The following is a 26723-nucleotide window of genomic DNA, read 5'->3' as shown; positions in this document are numbered from 1 at the left end:
AGAATGGAAAAACGTCATCTTAGTCTCCATCTTTTATCTTTTAAGTGATTTTGAAATTTGAATTCAATGCTACCTTTTATTTTCTCAGGGCTTTTTTTTAATTCTGAATTTTGAAAATAATTAATTTGAGAGGTAGGTACTTATTTTATTCAAGGTGAATTCTTATCTACCCAACTTTAAAAGTTGGGTAAAGTTACCTTAATGTAAATTTTTTTGGAAACAACAAAAAATTATACTATTTTATAATTAATTAAATGTGTTAAAATTAAATGAAAACTTGTAATTGGTTGAAGATACATTACCCAACTTTTTATGATGGGTAGAGAAGTTGTTCCCAAGCCTAAAAATATATTTCTAATTTACCCTTTTATTAATATCATATATAAATTATTAAGAGTTGATCAGGCTTTTTAACACTAATAACATTATCAAAACTGAGTTTTTTTTTCCTGAATTTTGAGTAGAAAAATAAAAATAAAAACCAAAAATACATAAAATATATTACCACTAAATTTTGAGAGGGATCAAACCATAGTACTCCCTACCAAATTCAAGATCAATCACCACTAAACCAACTAACGATTAATGATCAAACTTCATATTTAAGACTTTAAATTGTATTCAATTAATAAATCAATAAATAAAAATAAAAATAAAAATTAATCATAACACCGACCAGAAGGTGCAATGTCCATCTTTTGAAAAATTTATGGATCAATTACCACTAGCATGTTTTATAAGGGTAAAATCGTCTTTCCAGTACCCCATTTATTCGGAACCTTACACTTTTCGGTTACTCGGTGGACCTCAACAGCAGACTTCACATTCGTCACGTTGGACGGTTCAAAAGACGCGTGTATCAAATTAATTGCCCCATTCACTTTATCACAATAAATAAATCAAAAAATAAACAAAATTCCAAATATTATTATCATATAATAGGAATAATAATTTCTAAATTCTCGCAATTTTTTACGTTAAAAAAAAAAAACCAAATAACTACCTTTTTTAATTTGAAAAATACCTATTCCTAAACTCTTCCCTTTTATTCCAACCATCCATAAACAAAGAAAGAAAACAAATTTGTTTCTGGGTTGGTGAAGCATTCCTCGTTTGTTCCTTTGTTTGTTTCTTCACACGCTTTTCCAACAGGGCTGTCTTCTCAAAACGACATCGTCCTTGTGTCGTTTTCGTTGACAGCCCCCATTCACATTCAGGTACCAATTCAATAGAATATTCTTATCATTATTCTTTCCTTTGCGTTTTATTTATCAATTGTTGCGTTTCTCCTAATTTTTTGGATTCCAATTATACCCTCATCAACCCTTTATTTTTTCTGTATTGGCTTCTTTTTCTTTACCCTTAAAGCATTCAACTTTGCAAGCAATTTTCGTTTTTGCACTTGATTTTCATTCTGGGTCTTGCCAATTTTATTCTCTGTAGATAAGGGAGCGGTTTTTTGTTTGTTGATAGTTGTGATATTGTTAAGGGTTAAGGGTTGAAGGTTTCTGCAATGAGTTATTTTTCTGGACCAATTCAGAGACCTCTTGTGGCTGCTGCTGCGGTTGCTGTTGCATCTTTCTCTACTGATGCGTCTGATAAGTTTTCGTTCCTTGGATCGTCGTCTCGGGATTGTTCCACTTCCAATTTGGAATGTTCTTCAAGTTATAGCTCTTTGCAGGAATCACATTTGTTGTTGGTTAATAGTATTTCTGATTCAAAACTTGCTCAGTTGTATTTTGTCAACAAAATTCGGGTTCCGGTTCCGAATGTGAGGTTTCGTGCTCCGGTTTCGGGGTTGAGTTTGTGTAATTCTTCTTCGGTTGGTTCATCGCCGGTTGTTCAGAGTTTGTATCGTTCGGCTGAATTACCTAGGTTTTTGAGGTCGTCGTCCGCTTGCTCGAATGGTGCGTCTGGTTTGACTAATGATTTCATGTATAAATGGCATTTGCCTGAACCCAATACTATTGGTGGTTTATCTGCGAAATCGAAGACGGTGGTGGTTTTGCTTGGATGGTTAGGTGCGAAGCAGAAACATTTAAAGAAGTATGCAGAATGGTATACTTCGAAGGGATATCATGTCATTACCTTTACGTTTCCGATGGCTGAAGTAATGAGTTATCAGCCTGGAGGAAAAGCGGAGCAAAACGTTCACATGCTTGTGGATCACTTGGCCGATTGGTTAGAAGAGGAGAATGAAAAGAATCTTGTTTTTCATACTTTCAGTAACACCGGATGGTTAACGTGAGTACAATTTTGTTTGTGTTTTTGTTTATCCTTGGTTTCGTTTTTCTGTTGCTTGAGTGTTTTGGTTTGCATGTTTTCAGGTATGGTGTTATTTTAGAACGTTTTCAAAAGCAAGACCCTTCTTTGATGGGAAAGATTCGGGGCTGCATTGTAGATTCTGCACCTGTTGCAAATCCCGATCCACAGGTAAAGGCTTTAGCGATTTTCAGACTTGGTGAACACTGTCATTTGTTGTGCATATAGTGTCTAATGCTGTTTATTTTATTCTCTAGAGCTCGTAATGTTAACCGGTTTTGTGAAAAATGGTAAACTTTTATGCTAGATTCTGATGTTAATTATTTGATTATTGATTATCTTTTCAGGTCTGGGCCTCGGGTTTCTCTGCCGCATTTCTCAAGAAGAATAGCGTAGCTACAAAAGGACGTGTATCCACCGATGAGACTGGCATTAAAGTATCAATCGGCAGCAATGAAGATTTTCTAAAACCTGCACCAACAGAAGCAGCTTTGCTTTTAATACTAAAGAAATTTTTCGAGGTCGTTCTGCATCTTCCTGCAGTGAATAGGTAATGACTCCTAAATCTTGCATTAGCTATTGAAAAACAAATCATTATGTAGAAATTTCTCATATGAATAGTAATGGTCCTAACTATGATAATCTTGTCCAAATGCAGGAGGCTTTCTGATGTTTTGAGCATGTTATCTACAAAGCAACCAGGTTGTCCACAATTATACATGTATAGTTCTGCGGACAGAGTTATTCCGGCCGATTCAGTGGAGTCGTTTGTCGATGCACAGCGTAAGGCTGGACATGATGTGAGGGCTTGCAATTTTGTCTCTTCACCTCATGTTGACCACTTTCGAAATGACCCGAAATTGTATACTTCTCAGCTCAATCAGTTTTTAGAGGAGTGTGTTGATGACCATAGTAAAACTCACTAATTCATTGCTTGGCTCACTCATAAAGCATATAGGTTTTGATTTTTTTTTATATTATTTTTTAGATTAGTCACTCCCATTCATTGATGATGGTTAGGATTTTCAAAAGTCCACCCCTTTAAGGGATCATATAATTGTTCACTGACAAGTTATCACCAATTCATTCATAGTGCAAATGAAAGGCATTGCAAATTGCAAATTTCTTTTGTAAATAATGTTACATTCGGTATATCTCTGTTGCAAATTTGTGTGTTGAGTGAATGTACCTTAAAAATTCTGTTGTATAAGGCAATGATACAATAAAGAACTCCGTTAAAAAAAAGATGCAGTAAAGATATTAATTATAAAGGATTATTCTAAGGAATAATCTACTTAATATGCTAAATAAAGAATATTAATTATATTGGATTATTATATTAAAGAATAATCTACTTAATATGCTAGAATATGCTATAATATGTTTACATACTATTTCAATTTTAATATTGTAATGTTGAATATATACTTCCTTTGGTTGGAGTATATATAAAGAGACGTATCAAAAGAAAACTTTTAATAACAACTATACAATTTTAAATCAATGTTCAGATATGCATTTATGTGATATGTATTTAAACTAAAATCTATCTATTAATTACTGTCTCTTAAAATTTGAGTGAAATCTGAGACATTTGATTTTAAATCGTATGGTTAATATTAATTACTAGTAAGTTATTATAACTTACTCCAAATCTTAACCATTAATTCTTTTCAATCTAATGGTTAAAATAATAAGGAATAATTTTCTCTCTCCACATTTGATTACTTATTATTTTTAACCATTAGATTGAAAAGAATAAATGGTCAAGATGTGGAGTAAGTTATAATAACTTATTCTTGGAGTAAATATATCTCTCCTCTATATATATTAAACAAAAAAATTGAATAAAGGTGAACGTAAAAGTAAAGATAGTGTAAAACATAAAGATAATATCAACGATAAGGATATATATAAAATTAATATTAGATAGTGTAAAACATAAAGATAATATCAACGATAAGGATATATATAAAATTAATATTAGATGCGGAAGAAGTGTTGAAAATATTGAAAGATATGATTTTATTTATACAAAATACTTACAAAGGATGACAAATCAAGCATTCCAAGTTCTGAGACTGAAAACTCGAATGTGTATTACAACACATAAATGATCCTTTTATAGGCAATGATTCACACGGACTTGAAACTATTATAAATTTAAGCATAAAATTTTACAACAGATAATGGCCCACATGGCTTGAATAATTCAAATAAAACAAAAATTAATAAGGTTGATTTTGAGTCTATTACTTTTACCCATCAGACATACCAGGTTGATAAATCTAAAATTAAGTTCTCTAAATTCAAAATTAATAAGGTTTTATCTCCTTCTGATTGGAAACAACCTCCATTAGAATTAAAATCTTTTTCTAGAACTTTTAATTCACAGTACTCTTCTTACTTTGATTACATGGATGCTTGGTTTAATTTTTTGTCTGTTGAACCTTTTAACCCCACTTGGTTTATATGGTTTAACAAAGATATTGCATTAAGCTTCACTAATTGGTATATTCAGTGGTTCCAAATTGTTGCGCCAATTTTAGAAATATTTTCTAATTATGCCTCTAAGGCCTTCAACAATATTATAAAAAAACTATTTGTTCTCATTATAAGTCTTTATTATGTTTCTGTGTTGTTTTTGAATTACGTGGATTTCATCATGGACCTTTTCTACTTAACCATTATGGGAAGGGTCCTCTTCCACTCAATTAGTAAAGAAATTTTCTATTAAATAATGGTCAAAATTTACCCCATAATTGCTTTCTCCATCAAGATTAGATACTTGGTTCAAGTCTCATCCCGGTCTTTGTAAAGAAAAGGCCATCTCTCCAGAAGATACATATTTCTTGTTAGATCGATCAAAATTACTTGCCTCTTTATCTGCTGCTTCGAGGCTATGACTGTATTATCTGAGTGATAGTGCTTCTAGCACTTCTAAAAATGTTAGTGAAGATGACTAATATGAAATTATAGGCCTTTGATAATTCGAATTCCATAAAACATTCAATTATTTCGAAGATAAGTTCCAGATAAGATTATGGAGATTACTCTTGTCAGCATTACTTGAAGATAAGATCAATTATATTGAAGATAAAAGCAAAAGGACAACTTCGGCCCCCCTTGTTGGCCTCCATTATCTCCCATTCAGACTCACTTTTGAATTATTATCTCTACTCTATTAAAGTTTTTTGTTTTATTTGAATTATTCAGGCCATGTGGATCATTATCTGTTTTAAAATTTTATGCTCAAGTTTATAATAGTTTCAAGTCTGTGTGAATCCTTGCCTATAAAAGGATCATTTGTATGTTGTAATAGGCATTCGAGTTTTCAGTCTCAGAACTTGGAATGCTTGATTTGCCATCCTTTGTAAGTATTTTGCATAAATAAAATCATGTCTTTCAATATTTTCAACACTTCTTCCACATCTATTATTAATTATATATATATCATTATCTCTGATATGATCTTTATATTTTACACTATCTCTACCTTTATGTTCACCTTTATTCAATTTTTTGTTAATATTAGTATTATCATTAACGCCCTAACTGCTCTGGTATCAAAACCCGAAGAGTTACCCCACGAGTGACATTATTTTAAATAAATATTTATTTAAATTAATCATTGGATTGAAACATAATATCATATAGATCATACCTATAAAATTTGAGATTTATCTATAATGATTAACTATGTTATTGAGTTACATCAAAATCAACGTTATATGAAAGTTCATTTTAATGTTAATCTTTGGATATCTTGATGGTTTAGTAAATCATTATAGATTAATCTTAAACTTTATAGGCATGATATATATGATATTATATTTCAATCCAACGATTGATTTTAAAAAATATTTATTCGAAATGAAGTTACACGCGAGTGTAACTCTTCAGGTGTAATTTGATCCCCCATCTCTCTCTCTCTCTCTGTATATATATATATATATATATATATATATATATATATATATATATATATATATATATATATATATATATATATATATATATATATATATATATATATATATATATTAAATATCTTGTTCACCTAAATATTAAATAAATATTTTAAAATCTGAAGCAAATCTGAGTCATTAATTTAAATCTTATGATTATTATTAAAAGTTCTCAACTCTCATTATAGGTAAAGTTCTTATATTAATTCTTCTCAACAGACTACGGATAAGATTAAGATGATTCAAGAGAAGATGAAGGCTTCTCAGAGTCGTCAAAAAAGTTACCGTGATAAGAGGAGGAAGGCACTTGAATTTGAGAAGGATGAACATGTGTTTCTTCGAGTTACGCCGGTAACGGGTGTTGGTAGGGCTTTGAAATCGCGTAAGTTAACGCTGCATTTTATTGGTCCTTGTCAGATTTCCGAGAGGATAGGTGAAGTGTCTTATCGGATTTCATTGCCACTGTCGCTTTCTAATCTTCATGATGTATTCCATGTGTCTCAATTGAGGAGGTACATTACGGATTCATCGCATGTTGTTCAATTAGATGATGTTCAAGTAAAGGATAACTTGACGGTTGATACATCTCCTATGCGAATTGAGGATCGAGAAGTGAAGATACTTCGTGGTAAGGAAATTGCTTTAGTGAAAGTGATTTGGGGAGGAGTAGCTGATGGCAATATTACTTGGGAACTCGAGGATAAGATGAAGGAATCGTATCCGGAGTGTTCGTTTGAGGTAATTTTCGAGGACGAAAATCTTTTAAGTGGGGGAGAGTTGTAACATCCCGATTTTATTAGCTATTTTATTTAATTAGTGTTATTTGATATTTTACTAATTGTTCATGTTATTTAAATATTTGGTATGATATTTATTTAATTTGAGTTTTGTGCTAAGTTGATAAATTGGATTATTAGTAATATTATGAGATTTTAGCTAATGGGCCTTATTAATTAGAAAGAGTAGTTGGGTGGGTTAAGCCCAATATCACAAAATAGAGTGAGTAGAGATTTGTGAGAGAAAACCTAATTACAAGAAAAAGAGAGAAAGATAGAAAGAAGATAAAAGAGGCTAGAGGAGAGGAGAGAAAGAAGAGAAACAAAAGAGGATTGTGAGATTCTTGAAGAGAGGAGGAGATTGACTTGAGGTAAGGGTTAGAATCCAAATTAATATAGGTGTATATGATTGAGTAATGATATGTTTTATTTGTGTATAATCTCTTCATCTTTCAATTTCATGATTTGAAAATGTTAGGGTTTATGCTAGATTCATGAGATTTGTGCTATTAAACATGTTTTTAGTATAGATCGTTGATCATAGATGCTAAATACTGGTTGTAAATGCTATTTCTCATTGTATGAAAGTGATTTTAAGGTGTGGAAGTGCCATTTCGCAGAACCGAGTTCTCTGCAATTTTTCTGCATAATCGCGTGCCCGCTAAGTGAGCTCTGGCCGCTAAACGAAGCCTGGGAGCAATTTTTAAAATTCGCGAGTCCGCTAAGAGAGATTTTGGAAATGTAACTTTCTGTTTTTAGTTCTAGTTTGTGCGCTAGAGGGCCGCTGAGTGAACTTTGTTGTGTAAATTTTATGAAACTTCTAAATGTTATATCTTTTTATCCGTAACTCCTTTTTATGCGCCGTTTGGAGCGTTTGGAAGCCAATGTTATTATCTATGTGATAGGATAGAATTGATGGCATTTAATGGTTTAATTATGATGTTAAAAATGTGGATAACATGTAATTATGTATGTGTGTTATGGATGAAGTAATTGTGACTAATATTCATGGATGTATTATGTGATATGATAACCATGATATGTGAGATTGAATTGTTAAGTGCTAATTGATGCTTTGATGATTGGTTTGGAGTCATGTTGTGTATGTTGTGGAATGTTGGAAAGATGTGATTGTGTAGTTTAAGAGGTAGAGATCATCTTAAATGCATGAGTCTTGTTTTGTTACACACTTACACAAGTATGAGTCTTTGAAAGTGGCAATGTCAGGTAATCTCGTGAAGATTATTTGCTTGTCCTTAACCTAACGCCGAATGAGGTTTGAAAGCTTAACTAGTATGGGGCTTTGAGGTGGTTATCTATTTTGTAGAAAATGACAATCGGTTTTTCCGAAAAGGATAACAGAGGGATCCACATGCATATCGCACAAAGTCACACTTGGGTCGTACGTGTCGGTGTGAATTGTGTTGTGTGTGATTATGTGATATAATTGTGTGGAATGATTATTGGTGGATATGCATATATGTGGATTGTTTGTGAATTGATATTGTAAACTTTAGTGTATTTCATTATTGGATTACAATGGATGATTTTGGTAATTGGATATGATTACTTGAATAATGGAACCTTGTTGATTGAGCTAAATATATTAACCTTGATATATGGTAAATGAAAGCATGTTTTGAGAAGAGTGATGAATTTGTGAAATGTACTCTTGTTGTGTTTTGCATTTCTCATTATTATGTTTATCTATAATAGTTTGAATTCTCACCCTTTTGTTTGAATGATGTTCATCGTGATATCGTGCAGGTCCCGACAAGTAGTAGCTTGTCCGAGGATATAGCTGAGGAGCATTGGTTTTGTCTTTGATTAGGTAGAGAGTCAAATGCTCTGGTCATGTAACACTTGGGAGGGTCTTTTTGAACTCATGTTTTGGATTATTTGGATGTAGTTATCCTTTCAAATTTGATATGATATTTGGATATGTTGCTAAAGGCTATGTTGCCTAGATTTTGATTTAGTTTAGCATAATTGAATGTTGTTTGAGATTGGTAGATGAATATAGTATGGAATATGTTCATTGAAATGTTTTGAGTTATAATTCTTCTGCATGCGATATGCATTATTTATGAAACCAATAAGTTCAATTGTGTTATAAATGATCAGGTGCATGTTTGTATGGTTGTTCTAGGTTTTCATTCGTGATGAAAATAACATGTGACACCCTTTTATTGTATGCATATTATACTTTGTGTAATATTTGTAATTATTTGGGGTTAGAAAAGGGGTGTTACACCATCAACCACTCCCCACCCCGTCGCCCACATGTATTACACTAGCCATCTGGAGTATCAGGCGATGAATTCCAACAAACGTGTCTCGCGGTGACCCTTGTATGAGCAGAAGAAAACATCATTTGGCACATGATAATCAAGATACACTTTGAATGGCTCGACTGTATTATTTCCCTTGTACGGGGTAAATGAAGCAGCATGTGGTCAATCCTCATTGTGGGAAAACAAAATTTTCCACCCGGTGATACGAGGGAGATGGGAGATGATTCATCCCTGAAAATAGTTCATATACAATATTAATAATAGGTGTAACAAACGAATTATGAAAATATTAGTAACCGTAAATTATCGTAAGTAACGTGCAACTCCCTGTCATCTGCTTTGTCTTTCACAAACAACCATCGCCTAGTTTTGAGTACATGTATACCAAATAGGCGCCCCCTAATTGTACTCATAAATCGTTGTTAAGTCGATAAAGTACTTAAGGTAGATCACTTAGATATATGTTGCACTTTTTTCCACAAACATGAACATGCCAACCAGGAACAAGAGGTAATACCTCAATGCACACTGCCGGTGGTACTCAACCTACACATCATCACCTTCGACATCCATGGGCCACTACAAATATTCTTTATAAAGCTTTTCCAAAAAACTAAATCTTGCATGAGTACCTCGTGTGTCAGTTGCCTCCTTTGAGGCCTTAGCTGGGTCAACCGCTAAATGGGTGACCATCATTTCAACGGCCTCCTCTCGATCGATCTTTCCGTTGCCTAATAATCATATCCTTATAAGAAGATGTCATCCAAGGTGATGGTCATCCTATCTATAGGCAGGTGGAAAAATGACGTCTTTGAATGCCACCTCTCTGAAAAATTCGTATGTATATCGTGGTTTATGGTCATGTATGCAGCAGAACATAAATCGACAAGATCTGAATAGTGGATAACATCAACAACCCAATCAACAGTGTGTTGTTTCAACTCTAGTATCTCCATGTCATGGTTTACCGATTTTAAACTCGTACGCTCCTATAAAAATAAAATATCACCATTAGCAATGATTTTATTAGTTGAAAATAATATGTATTGCAAAAGAAAATAAATATACCTCTAATTTCCAATCATTCCTAGAAGCATATTCTGCATAGACATGAAATAAAGAAGTGACAAATGGGCCTCCTGTATGACTCTATAAAGGGCCATCGACAATGGCTTTCTCCTAGGCTTCAGGGGTTTTGGGGACTTCATGTTGTGCTGCATCATCTGAGGACTCGTGGCCCTGTGAATTAGATGCCTGAGAGAGGCAGCTATGAGAAGTATAATCAAATGGTTTAGAACCTCGGTGTTGCAAACCATCCAACGAGTTATCATCAACTTGTGACCTCGTGGTCCTGACTGCAGCCTTTCACATTGTATCGACGCGGTTTGGGACACATGACCGAGCGTAATTCTACTAGTGTTATTTCCAACCATTGCACATGTGTTACTAACAAACATGGAGAAAAATAACATGTCATGAAAAAAATCCACAAAATCCAAAAAAAAAAACAAATTTCAGTCAAAGTCAAATTTGAAAATGCATCTCTAAAAATAATTCAGAGAAAATACAAAGATGCATCTCCGAAGAAAGTTGTGATTCTCAACTATGGCAGAAACGTCATTGCTTCCCTAACCCTCCAAAAATATGTCAATGCATGTTGTTGTTGTAGGCTACCAATTTTGTTTACACTGCTATATAATGTACCTAAAACAACTAATGTAGTTTAAACCACTAAATACAAATCAAAATATAAAAAGAGATAGAATTTTGAAAAATTTACCGAATCAAATTCATAAGAAATAGAAGCTTGAATGTATGAGTTGTTGGAAAGGAGGAGAAAAAGCTCAAATGGTAGAAACTTGAATAAATGGATGAGAAGTTTGAATGCTTGAGGGCTCGAATATTTTGTTTTGAGAAGTTTTTAGAAAATGAAGAAGGAGGAAAGGAAAGGGTCTATACGCGAGGGTATGAAACAAAAGTGTCTGAATATACATCTCCAAACCATCCACTAATTGTTTATTAAATAGTATTTATGGAGATGCATATTCGGACGTACCTTTTATGCATACGAAGATGCATATACGGATACAATTTTGATCATAATTAAGTGCCTTATCAATTTGATCTGAGAAATGGCTTACAAAGGTGCGTCCGAATATGCATCTCCAGATCCTGAAGACAATCGTGACTTTTCACGATGGTGGGGAAACACGCTTAAGGATGAAAATAGCAACTCCCTTAAAATTTAAAGAAAAATTATTTCAATGACTATGCTAAAATTAAATTACAATCCATCATATCTTGATATATACCCTATTTTGCATTCATCTTTTAAAAAATAATCATCAAATACTCTATTATTATTATTATTATTATTATTCCTTTAGAATGGAATATGTATAAAAATATTAATGTTATAATGAAATCTCTACTTCTGTACCACAGTACATATTTATCATTGATTCATGAACATTAAAGTTTTGTTTTGTTTGAGTTTGAAGTATACTCATTTAGTGATTTGGACAAATTCAAACTAAACTATAATGTTTGAGTTGAGAATTTTTGAGCTCGGGCAAAGACTAAACCAAACGAAATTCGATGATAATTGATTCAGACATCAGATTTCTAATATTATACCCACAAATTTGTTTACCCTAACCAATTACATTTAATTATCATGACTCATATCATCATTGTCATGGAAATTAGTATACGAATTCAACTCCAAGAAGAAAAAGTGAAGTATCATTTATTGACATGTTATATGTTAGATATTGTGTTGGGGTCCGCTGCAAAACATGGACAAGAAGAAGACGAAAACGGTACGATGAAAGTTGCACAAAATAAATTTCAAAGAGTGTGTTTACACTAAACTTTAGGTTCAATTCTCCCCTATCAATTTAGGAAAATTAGATGCAAATGAGTTAATTGGTGAATCCCCTTCAGGATACTTTGGAAACCTTAACATAAATCGCACATTCACATTAAGCATATCGATCAACGATATTTAACCGAATAAAGTTTTCTCATGTATTCTCGTGCACTAGAAAAATAAAGAAATTAATTAGATACTCCCTCTGGTCTCATTTATAAGCAAAAATTTAATTTTTAGATTCATTCAACAATCAATGTATTTAGTCTATTATTAGACTAAATACATTGATTGTTGAATGAATCTAAAAATTAAATGTTTGCTTATAATTGAGACCGGAGGGAGTATAATTTTTTGCTCTTAAAATACATTGTTTTCGTATATCTTTAAGTCCAAAAATTATCTCTATTTATTGAGAAATTCATGCCACTTGGTGAAGGGAAACAACCTTTTAATTTTACTGGTCATTTGTAACTGTTATCTATTTTGGTGTTCAAACACATAACCAAATGTTGCAATGTTTTAGTAGTACTCTATTGAAACTCATACACCCCTTGAGGCCATGGTCGCCTGTTAGAATCCAGCAAGCACATTGTTTGGCTATTATTTTTGAAATTTATCTAGTTAAAGGAATAAATAATTCTAAATTTTTTTCATAAGTCAAAAACCACTATACCAATACAACCAAATATGGTTTATTGATTCCATTAAATGAATTTAATCATGATAATTCAACAAATAAATATTTTGGAAATCTCACCAACATTATGCCAACCGAGTTTAGAGTTGAGAATCACCTTCATTACCGACTTACCATACTAATTAAAGTGACTATTTATATATTAAAAATATTTTGTGTTAAATGTTTTTTAGGTTAGATATTTTTAAATCTATTATGAAAAAGTATGGGTGTTTGGTCTAGTGGTATGATTCTCGCTTCGGGTGCGAGAGGTCGTGAGTTCGATTCTCGCAACACCCCATTTATTTTGATGATTTTTATTTCTACTATATAGTTTATAACTTATCACTATTAATAATACTATAATGCTAAGGATGAAAAACTTGAATTAAGTTTCTTGGAAGGGAATGAAGGATATCCCTACACAATACTAGAGGAGCTCACAGTTTAAGACTTATTATAAATGTGACCTACAGGTAAATAACATGTGTGAGGCTTTTAATAGGGCAATTCTAGAATATATAGATAAACCAATCATCACTATGTTAGAAGGGATTAAGCATATTTGACTAAGAGGATTACTAGTCAGAAGGATGCATTAAGTAAGTATAATAGTGGCATTTGCTCTAGAATACAATTAGTGATTGAAAAGGACAAGAAAGTTGCTGAAAATTGGACACCTACGTGGCATGGCGATGATGATTTGGCCATATATGGTGTGACAAATGGAAACAAAACATATGTTATCAATCTTAAACAAGAGACATGTGCATGTAGGAAATGAGATTTAACTGGAATTCCATGTGGTCATACCATATCTTGCATATGGTATAACAATAAACAACAAGAAGAATATGTCTCCAAATATTATAGGTTTGTGACATCACTAATACATTTACATCATTTGTGTCTTAATTTTTCTTGTCATCATATGCATAACACATGTATTGATTATTAACATTATTTGTGCAGGAAGACTACTTTCAAGAAGAAATACTCACACATAATCTTTCCTACTAATGGGCCGCAATTGTAGCCTCTTGATGACCAAGTAACAACCAACCCACCAGTGATGAGAAGGGAAATTGGTCGTCTCAAAAAGATGCAAAACAAAGTCAATGATGAGACTAAAAACCCTCATGCCATAAGTATGGAACAATGAGTTACAATAAGAGAAGTTGTAAGGGAAAGAAGGCTGCTCACAAGGCCATCCCAAAGATGGAAATAACAAGAAGAAAAATGGTGGAAAGAAGGAGACAAATGTAATAGAAATTGGAAGTTCATCACGAGCACCCCCCCTACCCAACCATCTCAACAATAGTTTAACTTATGATAATAGTATGACAACTGTAATGCCTTAGGTAGTTTGATGTTATTTTGATGATATGACAATAGTATGGCAACTGTAATGCCCTAGGTAGTTTGATGTTATTTTGACGATATGACAATGATACTTTGATGTAATGGCATATGCCAAAATGCCTTGTAATGGAAACTGTTATTGCAATGTGTTATTTTAAAAATAGTCCGCAATGCTTATATTTTACAATCACGAATGGTTTATATTTTATTGTCATGAATGGCTTATATTTTACTGCCATGAATGGTTTATATTTAGTGTCATGGCCTAGAAATTTGACATGGCTTGTATTTTTCCATGGCCTGTAATGGCCTAGAAATTTAACATGAATTGTATTTTGCCATGGCCTGTAATGGCCTAGAAATTTAACGTGGCTTAAATTTTTCCATAGAGCACACTGCTAGTGGAATTTAACATGGCTTATCAAACAAATAATGGCTTGACAATGTAACAGTACCATAGAAATTTAACAATCTAGCAATGTAACAATGACTTTAGAATTTAACAGTGCCATAGAAATTTATTAATGTAACTAGTATCACATTACACATCTTGTAATGGCTTGACATGGCATATACTATCATGAAACATTTATATGCTCTGCTTATATTCATTGTCATGAAACAACATTGAACCAGTACTGACATGGCATATAATAGTTGACACAAATTTGGAACAAATTTTTTTCATTGATAATTTATGGTTACATTGTTTACATCAAGGATGTTTCAAAAACATAAGCAACTAAACAACAACAGCACAACATGGTTGTTTCAAAATCTATATCACAATGATAATTCCTACTTCATTACACATGTTACAACTAGTCCCGTTAACAACACAATTCTCATCCCAATTGTAAACTTCAAGTGCATTTTCACAAACTTCATATTCATCATCAATTCATCCTTTTTGAGCTTAAATTCATTGACTTTATTTTTCTCTAGACTTAACCTTTCATTCAACAAAGAAATCAACTTTTTTGCTCTTTGAGTCATCTCTTCATCGTACCAAACAAAATGATTGTACATTTTGTGTCCCTGAATCTACAAAGAATACAGAAGAAATGTGACTTTCAAATCAAACAGAAGGAAATTTGAAATAGATGGGTTACAAAGCTTTAACACCTTATACATTCCACACCCATAGAAACGACGTCTTGGGTTAGCATCGGTCCATGATGTCATCAACGGTGCATCCAAACCACATCTACATTCGCCAAAGATGAACATATATTTGTTGCGGCAACTTCCTTGGGAAAATTGGGACATGATTATTTGAGAAAAATGGTTGCATTTGAGGCACTAATGGTGGGATTTGAGAACGAAGAAAAATGGTTGGATTTAATAATGGGGAAATTCGTCGTGAACTTTAAAAGGTGAGACCGCATAGGTGGTAACACGAAAGTGAAGGGCGAGCTACTGCTGCGAAATTAGGGCAACTGGATTGATTTTTTGTTTTTAAATAAATTTTAATATTTATATTATTACAATACTATTTCAAAATTATAATACTATTTCAAAATTAAAATAAATGTTTTTTAAAATTTTTAATTCAAATAAATGGCTGCCACATCAGTTTCTCAATTACAAGATCGTCTAAAATGAGGAGGAAAAAAATCAATTAAAGTTTAATAGGGGGATAAAAAAGCTGAAAAAAACTTAAAAAGGTATTTAGCCTCTGTTCGGTAAGACACAATTTTGAGCTTATAGTTTATAATTAATAAATTTATATGACAATTTAGATCCGTTTGATAATTGTCTTTTCATCACGAATTTATAACTTATTTTACTAGCTTATAGTTTATTTTCCATACATTATTTCAAATAGCGTTTTAGTTTATAACTTATACTTTATCATTTTTTCTTTCTATTTTATCTTTATTATTTTAACAAAAATCTATTTTTATCTTTTATAATTTATTATAATTTAAAATAAAATAGTTATGTATTAAATATATTTTATGTCAATTTACATTTATAAGTTAGTTGAACCGCTGATTTTAACTAACACTCCAATTAGTTTATCCGCTATTGTTGGTGCACAAGAATGAAAGATGATAACAAAGAGAATAAACAAAAGGAATAAAGGCGCAAAGAGAATGAGAGAATAAAGTTGTATATTCTACTACTTGTGTGGTTTTTAAATGATAGCTACTACAAGGCTATTTATACAAAGAAAATCTTGCCACATAAGCCATAATATAGTAAACTTAGTGAACAAGTCTAAAGGTACAAACAGTACAAAACTAACAAATACTAAAGTATCCTTACTAACTAGATAGCTAAGCTAGCAGGACCCAGAAGGTAGAACTTCTGGTCAACACTATCTTCTGAGTAACCATCAAAAGATCAGCTCACATCAGAACTTCTGATGCTCATCTTCTGAATATGAATTACTCTTCAATACCATCCCTTAATTCATATTCTTCATTCAAAGCTGACAACGCCAATTCCATTCCTTAAGAGCAGAAATTGATCCGTCTTGATTGCCTTCGTCAGAACATCTGCCAGCTGCTTCTGGATGCTGCAATGCACAACCTCTGATGTTCCATTCTGGACTTGGCTTCTCAAGAAATGATACTTAGTCTCAATATGCTTGCTTCTTCCGTGTAACACATGATTCTTGGCAAGATTGATTGCAGACTTGTTATCAATCATCAGCTACAGAGGCTTCTTCACTCTAATCTTCAGATCTTCTAATAAGTTTATAAGCCGCACATCTTGACATGCAGCTACAACGCCTGCGATGTACTCAGCTTCACAGGTTGATAGAGCAACAATAGGTTGCTTCTTGGAACTCCAAGAAATAAGACCTCCCAGAAACATAAACAAGTATCCAGAGGTATTCCTTCTATCAACTCTGTCTCCACACCAATCAGAGTCAGAGTAAATCAATAACTCTGATTCTTCCTTTCTCCCCGAAGTAAACAATATGCCAAACTTCAGAGTTCCCTTGATATACCTCAAGATTCTGACATCAGCTTGGTAATGGGACCACTTAGGTTTACTCATGAAGCTACTAACCAATCCAACTGCATAGCATATATCAGGCCTAGTATTACACAAATACCTTAGAGAACCAACCAGCTGTTTGAAGATCGTAGCATCAACATCTTCACCTTCAGAGTCAGAGTCCAACTTTTGATTCGTTTCTGACGGTGTAACAGCATCTTTACAATTCTCCAACTTGAATTTCTTCAGAAGTTCTAACTCATACTTTAGCTGATGCAGAATGATACCATCTTCTGAGTACAGAATCTCCATCCCTAGAAAATATGACATTTTCCCAAGGTCTGTTATCTCAAACTCATTCATCAGCACCTTTTTGAACTTCATCAGATCTTCTGGACAACTCCCTGTAAGCAACATGTCATCAACATAAAGGCACAACCGAATCATATTGCTTCCTGAATGTTGCATATAGACTCCATATTCCATCTCACACTTCTGAAACCCTTGCTTCTTGAAAAATGAATCAATTTTCAAATTCCAAGCTCTGGGTGCTTGCTTTAATCCATACAGAGCTTTGTGTAATTTGTACATCATCCCTTCCTGATTCTTTTTCACAAAGCCAAGGGGGCTGTGACACGTATACCTCTTCTTGTAATGGACCGTTCAGAAATGCAGACTTTACATCCAGATGCATCAAGGACCATCCTCTGTTTGCAGCTAACGCAATCACCAGTCTGATTGTTTCATGTATAGCTACAGGAGCAAATACCTCAAAGTAATCTAGTCCAGGTTTCTGAAGAAAACCTCTGGCCACTAGCCTTGCTTTGTGCTTACCAACTGATCCATCTGGCTTCAACTTTACCTTGAAAACCCATCTGACGCTGATGGATTTCTTCTTCTTTGGAAGTTCTGTCAGCTTCCAAGTCTTGTTTCTTTCTATAGCCTCAAGTTCTTCTTTCATGGCATTCAACCAGACTTTCTTCTTGAGCTTTTCTTCAATACCCACTGGTTCAGAGTCTACTAACATGGCACACTGAATGATATCTTCCTCTGAGTCAACTTCTGTGTCCTGCAACATGTCAAAATCTGCAAACCTTCTTGGTATAGTTCTGACTTTTTGTGGACTTTGAGCTACTTTAGAGTCACCTACTCCAGAGTCACCAACTTCATGACCATCTCTAGAGCTTGTCCTCCAGACTCTACATCTTGAAAGTTTTCCCTTCCAAAATCATGACTACCACCAGACTCTGCATCATCATCAGAATCTGGATCAGATTCACCATCTGACTCATCTTCAAAAGATTCTTCATCTTCTGACTCTATCTCTTCTTCAAAAGTTGTCTCTACATCAGAAGTTGGTTGAGACTCTCTCCAATCCCAAACTTCTGATTCTTTCACAATAACGTCTCTGCTGACTTTAACTTTGTTAGTTTCTGTATAATAGAGCTTGTATGCATCTGTACTGTGGTACCCCACCAATAACATCACTCTGCTCCTATCACTCAGCTTCTTCCTTCTAGCTTCTGGAACGTGTTTATAACACACATAACCAAAGACCTTCAGATGACTAACATTTTGGTTCTCTTTAGTCCACTTCTCTAAATGAACAATTTCCTCCAGCCTCTTCGTTGGACACCTATTGAGCACATATGCTGCAGTAGCAACAACTTCTCCCCAGAGATTGTGAGGAAGCTTATTCTCTTTTAGCATACTTCTCGTCATATCAAGCAAAGTACGGTTTCTTCGTTCAGCCAGACCATTGCGTTGAGGAGTATAAGGAGCAGTAACCTCATGCTCAATTCCATTATCATCACAGAAATTCTGGAATTATTTAGAGTTATACTCACCTCCACCATCCATTATGAGAATCTTTATCTTCTGACCACTCTGCTTCTAATCCTTCACCTTGAACTTCTGGAATTCTGTGAACACCTCATTCTTAAACTTGATAAGTGTTATTCATGTCATTCTTGTGAACTCATCCACAAAAGACATGATCAGTGCATATTTATGCACATTCTCCTATATTTTTACTTAGGCATTTCTTTACTTTACCTTGGTTATTTTTCTATTTTAATGTGTTTTTATAATTTAGTTTATTTTTTCCTTTATTTGATTTTCGCACTTAATTTTCAGCATTAGCAGTCTGCACTAAAATGATCATAAGTGGAGCTCCGTGAACCCGATTGAGGCGTTCTAATAATCGCCGGAAAGCTAAGAGAAAGAGCTACAACTTTCGTGTTGGAGTCAAAGTCAGATTCGGAGCGTATATTTTCCAGAATTTCGTTTGAAGCTGCAGCATTAGTTTTAATTAGTTTTGGATTATTAGTTTATGGGCTTGGGTTATGTTTTTGACCCAGTTTGAGTTAGTAGAGAAGAAAACCTTATTTTGTTTTATAAGGGTTGGCAGCCGCTAGAATAGAGGAAACCTTTTTTTGCCACAAATTTTACTTTTGGTTTCATGATTAGAATGAAGAACTAATTCCCGAAGGCAAATCCTACTGCTTATGGGTTCCATTGCTTTGAGGTTATTCTAATACTAATTTAAATTCGATTTCTGTTCAATTCTTTTCTATGAAATCATTTGCTTAATTTGATTACAATTGTTTGCTTAATTCGATTGTTGTTCATAGGATAGAATTGATTAAATTCGATTGTATGCATGTTCCTAAATTTAATTGCGTGTTATCGTTTGCTTAATTCGTTAACTCGTCATATTCTTAACCGTTTGCTTAATTCGGTAAACAGGAACATAACTCGTATGATTTTGATAAGCGCTTGTCTGATTAATCTCATAATCGAATAGGATCGAAGCCGTTTAGGGATTGGTGTTATTATAACCGATGATAAGTCGGAACCCGAACAAGTAGGATTAGCCGTTTAGCTTATTTTGATAATCACTTATTTTACTCTGTTTTATAAATTGATTCTAAAACCATAAACCCCCAATTTTATTTATATTAGTTAGTAACGAAACAAGAATCCTTGTGAGAACGATATCCGAGTTGTCGTTACCGTTACACTATATTTTCAAAATACTCATTTTTGATCCGTGCGCGACAGCGGATCAAGACACAAAATACCTATTTCCTCCAAGTGAAGGTTCTGGAAATGGTCCACACACATCAGAGTGCACTATTCAAAGAGCATTCTTTGCTCTTGGAGTAACTTCTGATAGAAATGGCAATCTGGGTTGTTTGCCTTTCATGCATACCTCACATGACTTCTCAGACTTCACAATCTTTGGAATGACATGTACAAGCTTCTTAGAACTTAGATACCCCAGGCTTCTATAGTTCAAGTGCCCCAACCTCTTGTGCCACAACTTACTATCACCTTTTGAGCCTTCAGCACTCAGACACTCTGTTTGAGCTATTTCTACATTCACCTTGAATGTTTTGTTGCTTCCCTGTTCAGATTGCATAAGCAACTTTTGATTGGAATCATACAACTTCAAGAGATTGTTATTCATAACAACTGAGAAACCTTTCTCAATGAGCTGACCTACACTCATCAGATTGCTTCTGATTCCAGGAACATACCAAACATCCTTGATCAGAACAGTCTTTCCATTCTTCACTTTGACTTTGACATTTCCCATACCTTCTGCATAGAGGTACTTGTCATCAGCACATCTGATCTTTGTCATCCTTTCAGAGTCAAAATCTATCAGCCATTGTTTGTTTCCAGTCAAGTGATTTGAACACCCAGTGTCCATATACCACCACACTGACAAACATCTTCCGTTAGACTCTGAAGCCATCAATAGCACAGGTTCATCATCTAAATTATCTCTGGCTATGTTTGCTTCTTCTGATTTCCTTCCTTTGTTTGCCAAACAGTCTCTAGCAAAATGGCCAAACTGTTTGCAACAGTAACATTGAACTTTCTTCTTATCCTTTCCCTTCTGATATCTCTTCTCATCAGAAGTTGAGGCTTCCTTCTGGAATATATCACCACGTCTATGCTTTTGGTCCTTCTTGACAAAAGAAGCCTTCAGAGATTGCTCAACTTCTCTCTTAGAAGTTCTCTCAATCAGACGCAACTCTTGTGCTTCTAAACTGCTTTACAACTCTTCTATTCTCATGGTTTCCAGATCTTTAGAATGTTCAATAGATACAACAATATAATCAAATTGAGGAGTAAGTGACCTCAATAACTTCTCTATGATTACTTGTTCAGAAAGGGTTTCTCCACAAGCCTTCATCTCATTAGTGATCAAAATCACTCTAGAGATATACTCAGAAACTTTCTCATTGTTCTTCATGTTGAGATTCTCATATTGCTTTTTTAGGGATTGAAGCTTTACCTTATTTACTGATACGTCACCACCGTAACACCTGACCAGTATATCCCACGCCTCCTTTGACGTCATACCATAAACAATCTTCTCAAACACATTCACATCCATACACTGATGGATGAAGAACAACACCTTCTGATCTCTCTTCTTTGTTTCTCTCTGCGCTTCTCTTTGTTCTTCCGTTGCATCCGCTGCAACCGGAACATATCCTTCAGTGACAAGATCTATAACATCTTGAGCATCAAATAATACACGCATTTGAATCATCCATCTATTCCAGTTTTTACCATCAAGAACTGGAAGTTTGGTATTCAAGTTGCTTCCACTCATCTTTAAACTTGTGCAGAAAAAATAGATTTCACTCACACTCACACAATGTTTCCCAACCCACAAACAACCAAGAAAAATGTGATTCAACACAACTTTGTTTCCCGGAAACAAAATCAATCACACAGTCACACAAACTCACGTTCACTCGTGTTTCTCTGTGTTTGGAATCGGAGCTCTAGATACCAATTGTTGGTGCACGAGAATGAAAGCTGATAACAAAGAGAATAAACAAAAGGAATAAAGGCGCAAAGAGAGTGAGAGAATAAAGTTGTATATTCTACTACTTGTGTTGTTTTTAAATGATAGCTACTACAAGGCTATTTATACAAAGAAAATCTTGCCACATAAGCCCTAATAGAGTAAACTTAGTGAACAAGTCTAAAGGTACAAACAGTACAAAACTAACAAATACTAAAGTACCCTTACTAACTAGATAGCTAAGCTAGTCGGACCCAGAAGGTAGAACTTCTGGTCAACACTATCTTCTGAGTAACCATCAGAAGATCAGCCCACATCATAACTTCTGATGCTCATCTTCTAAATATGAATTACTCTTCAATAGCTATAAGTCCTAACTATTAACTATAAATTATAAACTATCAATCATCAGTCATCGGTCATCAGCTATAAACTATCAACTATCACGTAACTTATCAGTTAGCGGTTATTTTTATCACACATATGCTAAAAATTTAAATAAAACAAAATAGAGAGATAAAAAAAAGAATTTAAATCTATAATAAAATATATAATTTTTGCATTTTTTAAATTATAAAATGACACCTTAACCAAATGCACACGTGTGACGAAGAAAGAGCAATATTAACTTCAACTCTAAATTTCCAACTCGCGTACTTTACACTTCACCGTAGACAATCATTCACTTTCTCCAACACTGAATCATTCATTCAGTGCTTATTACATCTCTGAACTAAAACTGCGTCGTTTTGCCAGTAATCCCAATCGCCAAAACCACCCCAAATCGCGGGATTAGGGTTTACTCTGCATCAATGTCTTCCAAATCAACAACAGAAGATCGCGTATCAGCGTTATGCATAAACGAAGCGTTGACGGACGACGAGCTTCGTTCGATTCTGGCGAGATTCGATAACGACAAAGACAAGGAAACGTTCGGTTTGGTATGTAAGCGATGGCTTCGGTTGCAGAGCACCGAGAGGAAGAAACTCGCCGCACGCGCCGGTCCTCATTTGCTACGGAAAATGGCGGATAGGTTCACGCGCTTGGTTGAATTGGACCTTGCTCAGTCTGTTTCTCGTTCGTTTTATCCCGGGGTTACTGATTCGGATCTTGCTGTTATTGCGAATGGTTTTAGATGCTTGAGGATCCTCAATTTGCATAACTGTAAAGGTGAATAAACTGTTTTCATTTTTCATTTTTTTTCATTTCTCTGAACTCTGATTGTGAGTAATTGTGCATTTTAGGGGTTTAGGTGTTCTCTATTATTGTTCTTGCTTGTTTGTTGATTTGATAACTGTGTTGGATTTGAAATCTTATTGTTTTATTGTTTCGGATTGGGATTTGAATTTCACTAGCTTCTTGAGGCAATTGCTTCATTGGGTCTATTTGTTAAGAGTCCATATTGGGGAGTCTCACCTAAGAAGTGAACTTAGGGTGTGTTTAGTTCTGCGGTGAAAATAATTGATTTTGAATGAATTGATTATGTAAAATTGATTCTAGCTATAAGTGAGTGGAAAGTAAATTGATTTATGTTTGGATAAATTTATCTAGAAGTGAGTCGAATTGTAAGTTTCATTGTAAAAGTCACATTTAAACTCAAAAGTTACAAATTCTAGCTTCAAGTAGAATAAATTTTGGAGGCAGAATCAATTCTACTTTAGAAGAACCAAACACTTCAAAATCAATCTAAAATCAACTTTACACCTCTAGAATTGTTTTTGGCTCTTCCAAAAGCTAAACCAAACATACACTTATTAGCCAAGGTATTTCCCCACTAATGGGCTAGTATTTTTGGGATGAGTTTTCCCTTTAGGTTTATGCTCATAATCTTGATGCTTTCATTGATAGTCTGACTTTCCGGAAGGGGACTATTCGAGGGGTTTATGAACAGGGATGGAATATCAATGAGAAAATTGAGTGAAATGTCTTCTAGTGAAGTGTTGTGGAGTGAAAGCTGCATGGCATCGATTCTCAAGTTGTGGTGTGTTATTATAAGTCCACATTTGAGAGTTTCACCTAAGAAATGAAGCTTATCAGCCAGGGGATTCTCCTACTTGAGGACTAGTATTTTGGGATAGAGTCCCTTAAAACGCTAGTGCAACCCATTACTCTTTGTTTGCATTTGTAAATATGGAGAGAGGACTAAATTAAGAATGTTGTCAAATTTATGTGGGTAGCATGTTGTATGATTGTCATGTTATCTAATATGAGTGACAGGTGATGATTGAGGACTGCATGCTGCCATTTATATTTAACTCTTATTATTGCTTTAATTATTCAAATTCAAATTGGGATTAACGGGGCATTTTGATGTGTGTTAATATTAATATGCAGGAATTACGGATGTTGGGATGAAAGCTATTGGTGACGGTCTTTCCTTATTACAATCATTGGATGTATCCTACTGCAGAAAGCTGACTGATAAGGGATTGTCCGCCATTGCCAAAGGCTGTTGTGACTTGCGAATATTGCATCTTACTGGGTGCCGATTTGTTACGGATACTATACTAGAAGCACTGTCCAAAAACTGTCATAATTTAGAAGAGTTGGGATTGCAAGGATGCACAAGTATCACTGACAATGGACTGATAAACCTTGCAAGTGGTTGCCGGAAGATCAAATTTTTAGACATTAATAGATGCAGTAATGTCAGTGATGTTGGGGTTACCAGTATTTGTAGGGCTAGTTCTTCTTCTCTTAAGACTTTGAAATTGTTAGATTGCTACAAAATCGGGGATGAAACTATATTATCATTGGCCAAATTCTGTGATAATCTGGAGACTTTGATCATTGGTGGTTGCCGGGATGTCTCCAACGACGCAATAAAGTTTCTGGCTACTGCTCGTAGAAACAACCTTAGAAACTTGAGGATGGATTGGTGTCTCAACATTTCTGACTCTTCATTGAGCTGTATTCTAAGTCAATGCAGAAACCTCGAGGCACTGGACATTGGTTGCTGTGAAGAGGTGACAGATACTGCTTTTCATCATATAAGCAGCGAGGAACCTGGTTTGAGTTTGAAGATTTTGAAAGCTAGTAATTGTCCGAAGATCACCGTGGTTGGTATGGGCATTCTCGCGAGTAAATGCAGTTACCTGGAATACTTGGATGTGAGATCATGCCCACATATTACAAAGGCTGGCCTTGATGAGGCTGGTTTCCATTTTCCTGATAGCTGTAAGATTAATTTTAATGGTAGCATCAGTGAGCCTGCTTTTCTTCTTTGATACTTAATTATTTTTGAAGATTGATTCGATGAAAAGATCCACCTTTGTAAACTATCTTGTTAAGGTGTGCCTTTAGAAATTTGAGGATAATTTGGTAATGTTAGTTTTCATATGCAGCATAGCATGTATATCACTGCACTGATTGACTGGTATTGGAAGTATTGTAACATAGTTTGTTAATCTCATCCGTTGTAAATTTTGTAAGAACAATATTGTGATCTTCTTTTGTACAACTGTCGCTACAAATTGTATTTGCTACTTGATTCATAATAATATCATTCCTTTGTGTGACTATTAGTAATAACATGCAATTTTTTTGGGGTATTAGTGATGGAGATATATCAATTTGTTTAATTAAATTCACGAGGTCTTGACTTGTAGTTTGGTTTTTAGTGTTTGATATGGGATATTTAGGTGGTTAGGGGTGCAATCGGTTCTTCCAAAGAATTTTAGATTTGTTTTTAAGTTTTTCCTCTCTCTAAGTCCTAAGGCTAAAATTAAGGGTAAATATATTATAATTTGATACACTGTGGTGTGGATTATCTAATTTGTTTGTAATAATAAGTTTTTCGCTTGTTTGTAAATATAAGTTTTTCAGTGGTTCGTTATCAAATGTGAAAGAGATGGAGGGTAGAAGTTTTTTTTTTTTTTTTGCGTGAAGTTGGTTTCATCACAAAGCCCAATTCAACTCTCTATCCTTCATCAATTGACTTTAGAACTTTATATTGTGGCTGATTCAATAAGGAATCATTGTTATTTTCTTGAGATTTTGGTATGCTTTTGATGGTTTTGTAGTTAAACTCTCTATCCTTCTACGATTTCGCTTTAAAACTTTATCTTGCGGCTGATTCAGTAGCATATCATTGTTGTTTTCTTGAGATTTTGGTATGCTTTTGATGGTTTTGTAGTTAAACTCTCTATCCTTCTACGATTTCGCTTTAAAACTTTATCTTGCGGCTGATTCAGTAGCATATCATTGTTGTTTTCTTGAGATTTTGGTATGCTTTTGATGGTTTTGTAGTTAAACTCTCTATCCTTCTACGATTTCGCTTTAAAACTTTATCTTGCGGCTGATTCAGTAGCATATCATTGTTGTTTTCTTGAGATTTTGGTATGCTTTTGATGGTTTTGTAGTTAAACTCTCTATCCTTCTACGATTTCGCTTTAAAACTTTATCTTGCGGCTGATTCAGTAGCATATCATTGTTGTTTTCTTGAGATTTTGGTATGCTTTTGATGGTTTTGTAGTTAAACTCTCTATCCTTCTACGATTTCGCTTTAAAACTTTATCTTGCGGCTGATTCAGTAGCATATCATTGTTGTTTTCTTGAGATTTTGGTATGTTTTTGGTGGTTTTGTTGTGTGAGCTTTAACTTGGTTTTGATTGGGTGGTGTCTCGCTGTTTGAGTAGATGCGGAGCATTTTTTCTTTGTTTTCGTATGTTGGGTTAGTTGTTGTGGCTGCATGTAGTTGTTTCTTTTTAGTTTTATTGTGCTTTTTT

At 34.1% G+C, this 26723-nt stretch overlaps 2 protein-coding genes, 1 long non-coding RNA gene and 1 other non-coding gene across 4 annotated transcripts; 3 read left to right on the top strand and 1 right to left on the bottom strand.

Annotated features, from left to right (window-relative positions):
• The first annotated feature begins 1006 nt into the window (after window positions 1–1006).
• On the top strand, window positions 1007–3436 carry LOC131645903 (uncharacterized). Its single transcript, XM_058916095.1, has 5 exons — window positions 1007–1217; window positions 1444–2244; window positions 2328–2433; window positions 2610–2812; window positions 2921–3436. The coding sequence occupies exons 2-5, from the start codon at window positions 1514–1516 to the stop codon at window positions 3186–3188; spliced, it is 1308 nt and encodes a 435-aa protein (XP_058772078.1). The 5' UTR covers window positions 1007–1217; window positions 1444–1513; the 3' UTR covers window positions 3189–3436.
• Window positions 3437–9303: 5867 nt separating this feature from the next.
• On the bottom strand, window positions 9304–11439 carry LOC131645902 (uncharacterized). Its single transcript, XR_009297225.1, has 4 exons — window positions 11081–11439; window positions 10869–11004; window positions 10369–10746; window positions 9304–10289 (listed from the first exon to the last, which is right to left on the bottom strand). It is a non-coding gene; the product is annotated as an uncharacterized LOC131645902 (long non-coding RNA).
• A 1640-nt stretch (window positions 11440–13079) lies between these two features.
• Window positions 13080–13151, top strand: TRNAP-CGG (transfer RNA proline (anticodon CGG)). The gene has a single exon. It is a non-coding gene; the product is annotated as a tRNA-Pro (tRNA).
• Window positions 13152–22615: 9464 nt separating this feature from the next.
• Window positions 22616–25517, top strand: LOC131649198 (EIN3-binding F-box protein 1-like). The gene is made up of 2 exons (XM_058918954.1): window positions 22616–23166; window positions 24331–25517. Exons 1-2 carry the CDS (start codon window positions 22809–22811, stop codon window positions 25221–25223), a joined length of 1251 nt encoding a protein of 416 aa, XP_058774937.1. The 5' UTR covers window positions 22616–22808; the 3' UTR covers window positions 25224–25517.
• The last annotated feature ends 1206 nt before the right edge of the window (window positions 25518–26723 follow it).

Source organism: Vicia villosa, linkage group LG2 (assembly GCF_029867415.1).
Source record: "Vicia villosa cultivar HV-30 ecotype Madison, WI linkage group LG2, Vvil1.0, whole genome shotgun sequence".
Classification (NCBI taxonomy): Eukaryota; Viridiplantae; Streptophyta; class Magnoliopsida; order Fabales; family Fabaceae; genus Vicia; species Vicia villosa.
The sequence above is the reverse complement of the archived record's forward strand: the minus strand, read 5'-3'. Positions and strand labels throughout refer to the sequence as shown.

Excerpts from the sequence above, each read along its gene's own strand:
- LOC131649198 (XM_058918954.1), top strand. The coding sequence starts at position 22,809 with ATGTCTTCCAAATCAACAACAGAAGATCGCGTATCAGCGTTATGCATA. Across the intron at positions 23,167-24,330 it reads CAATTTGCATAACTGTAAAG|GAATTACGGATGTTGGGATG; the intron begins GTGAATAAACTG and ends ATTAATATGCAG.
- LOC131645903 (XM_058916095.1), top strand. The coding sequence starts at position 1,514 with ATGAGTTATTTTTCTGGACCAATTCAGAGACCTCTTGTGGCTGCTGCT. Across the intron at positions 2,245-2,327 it reads AGTAACACCGGATGGTTAAC|GTATGGTGTTATTTTAGAAC; the intron begins GTGAGTACAATT and ends GCATGTTTTCAG. Across the intron at positions 2,813-2,920 it reads CATCTTCCTGCAGTGAATAG|GAGGCTTTCTGATGTTTTGA; the intron begins GTAATGACTCCT and ends GTCCAAATGCAG.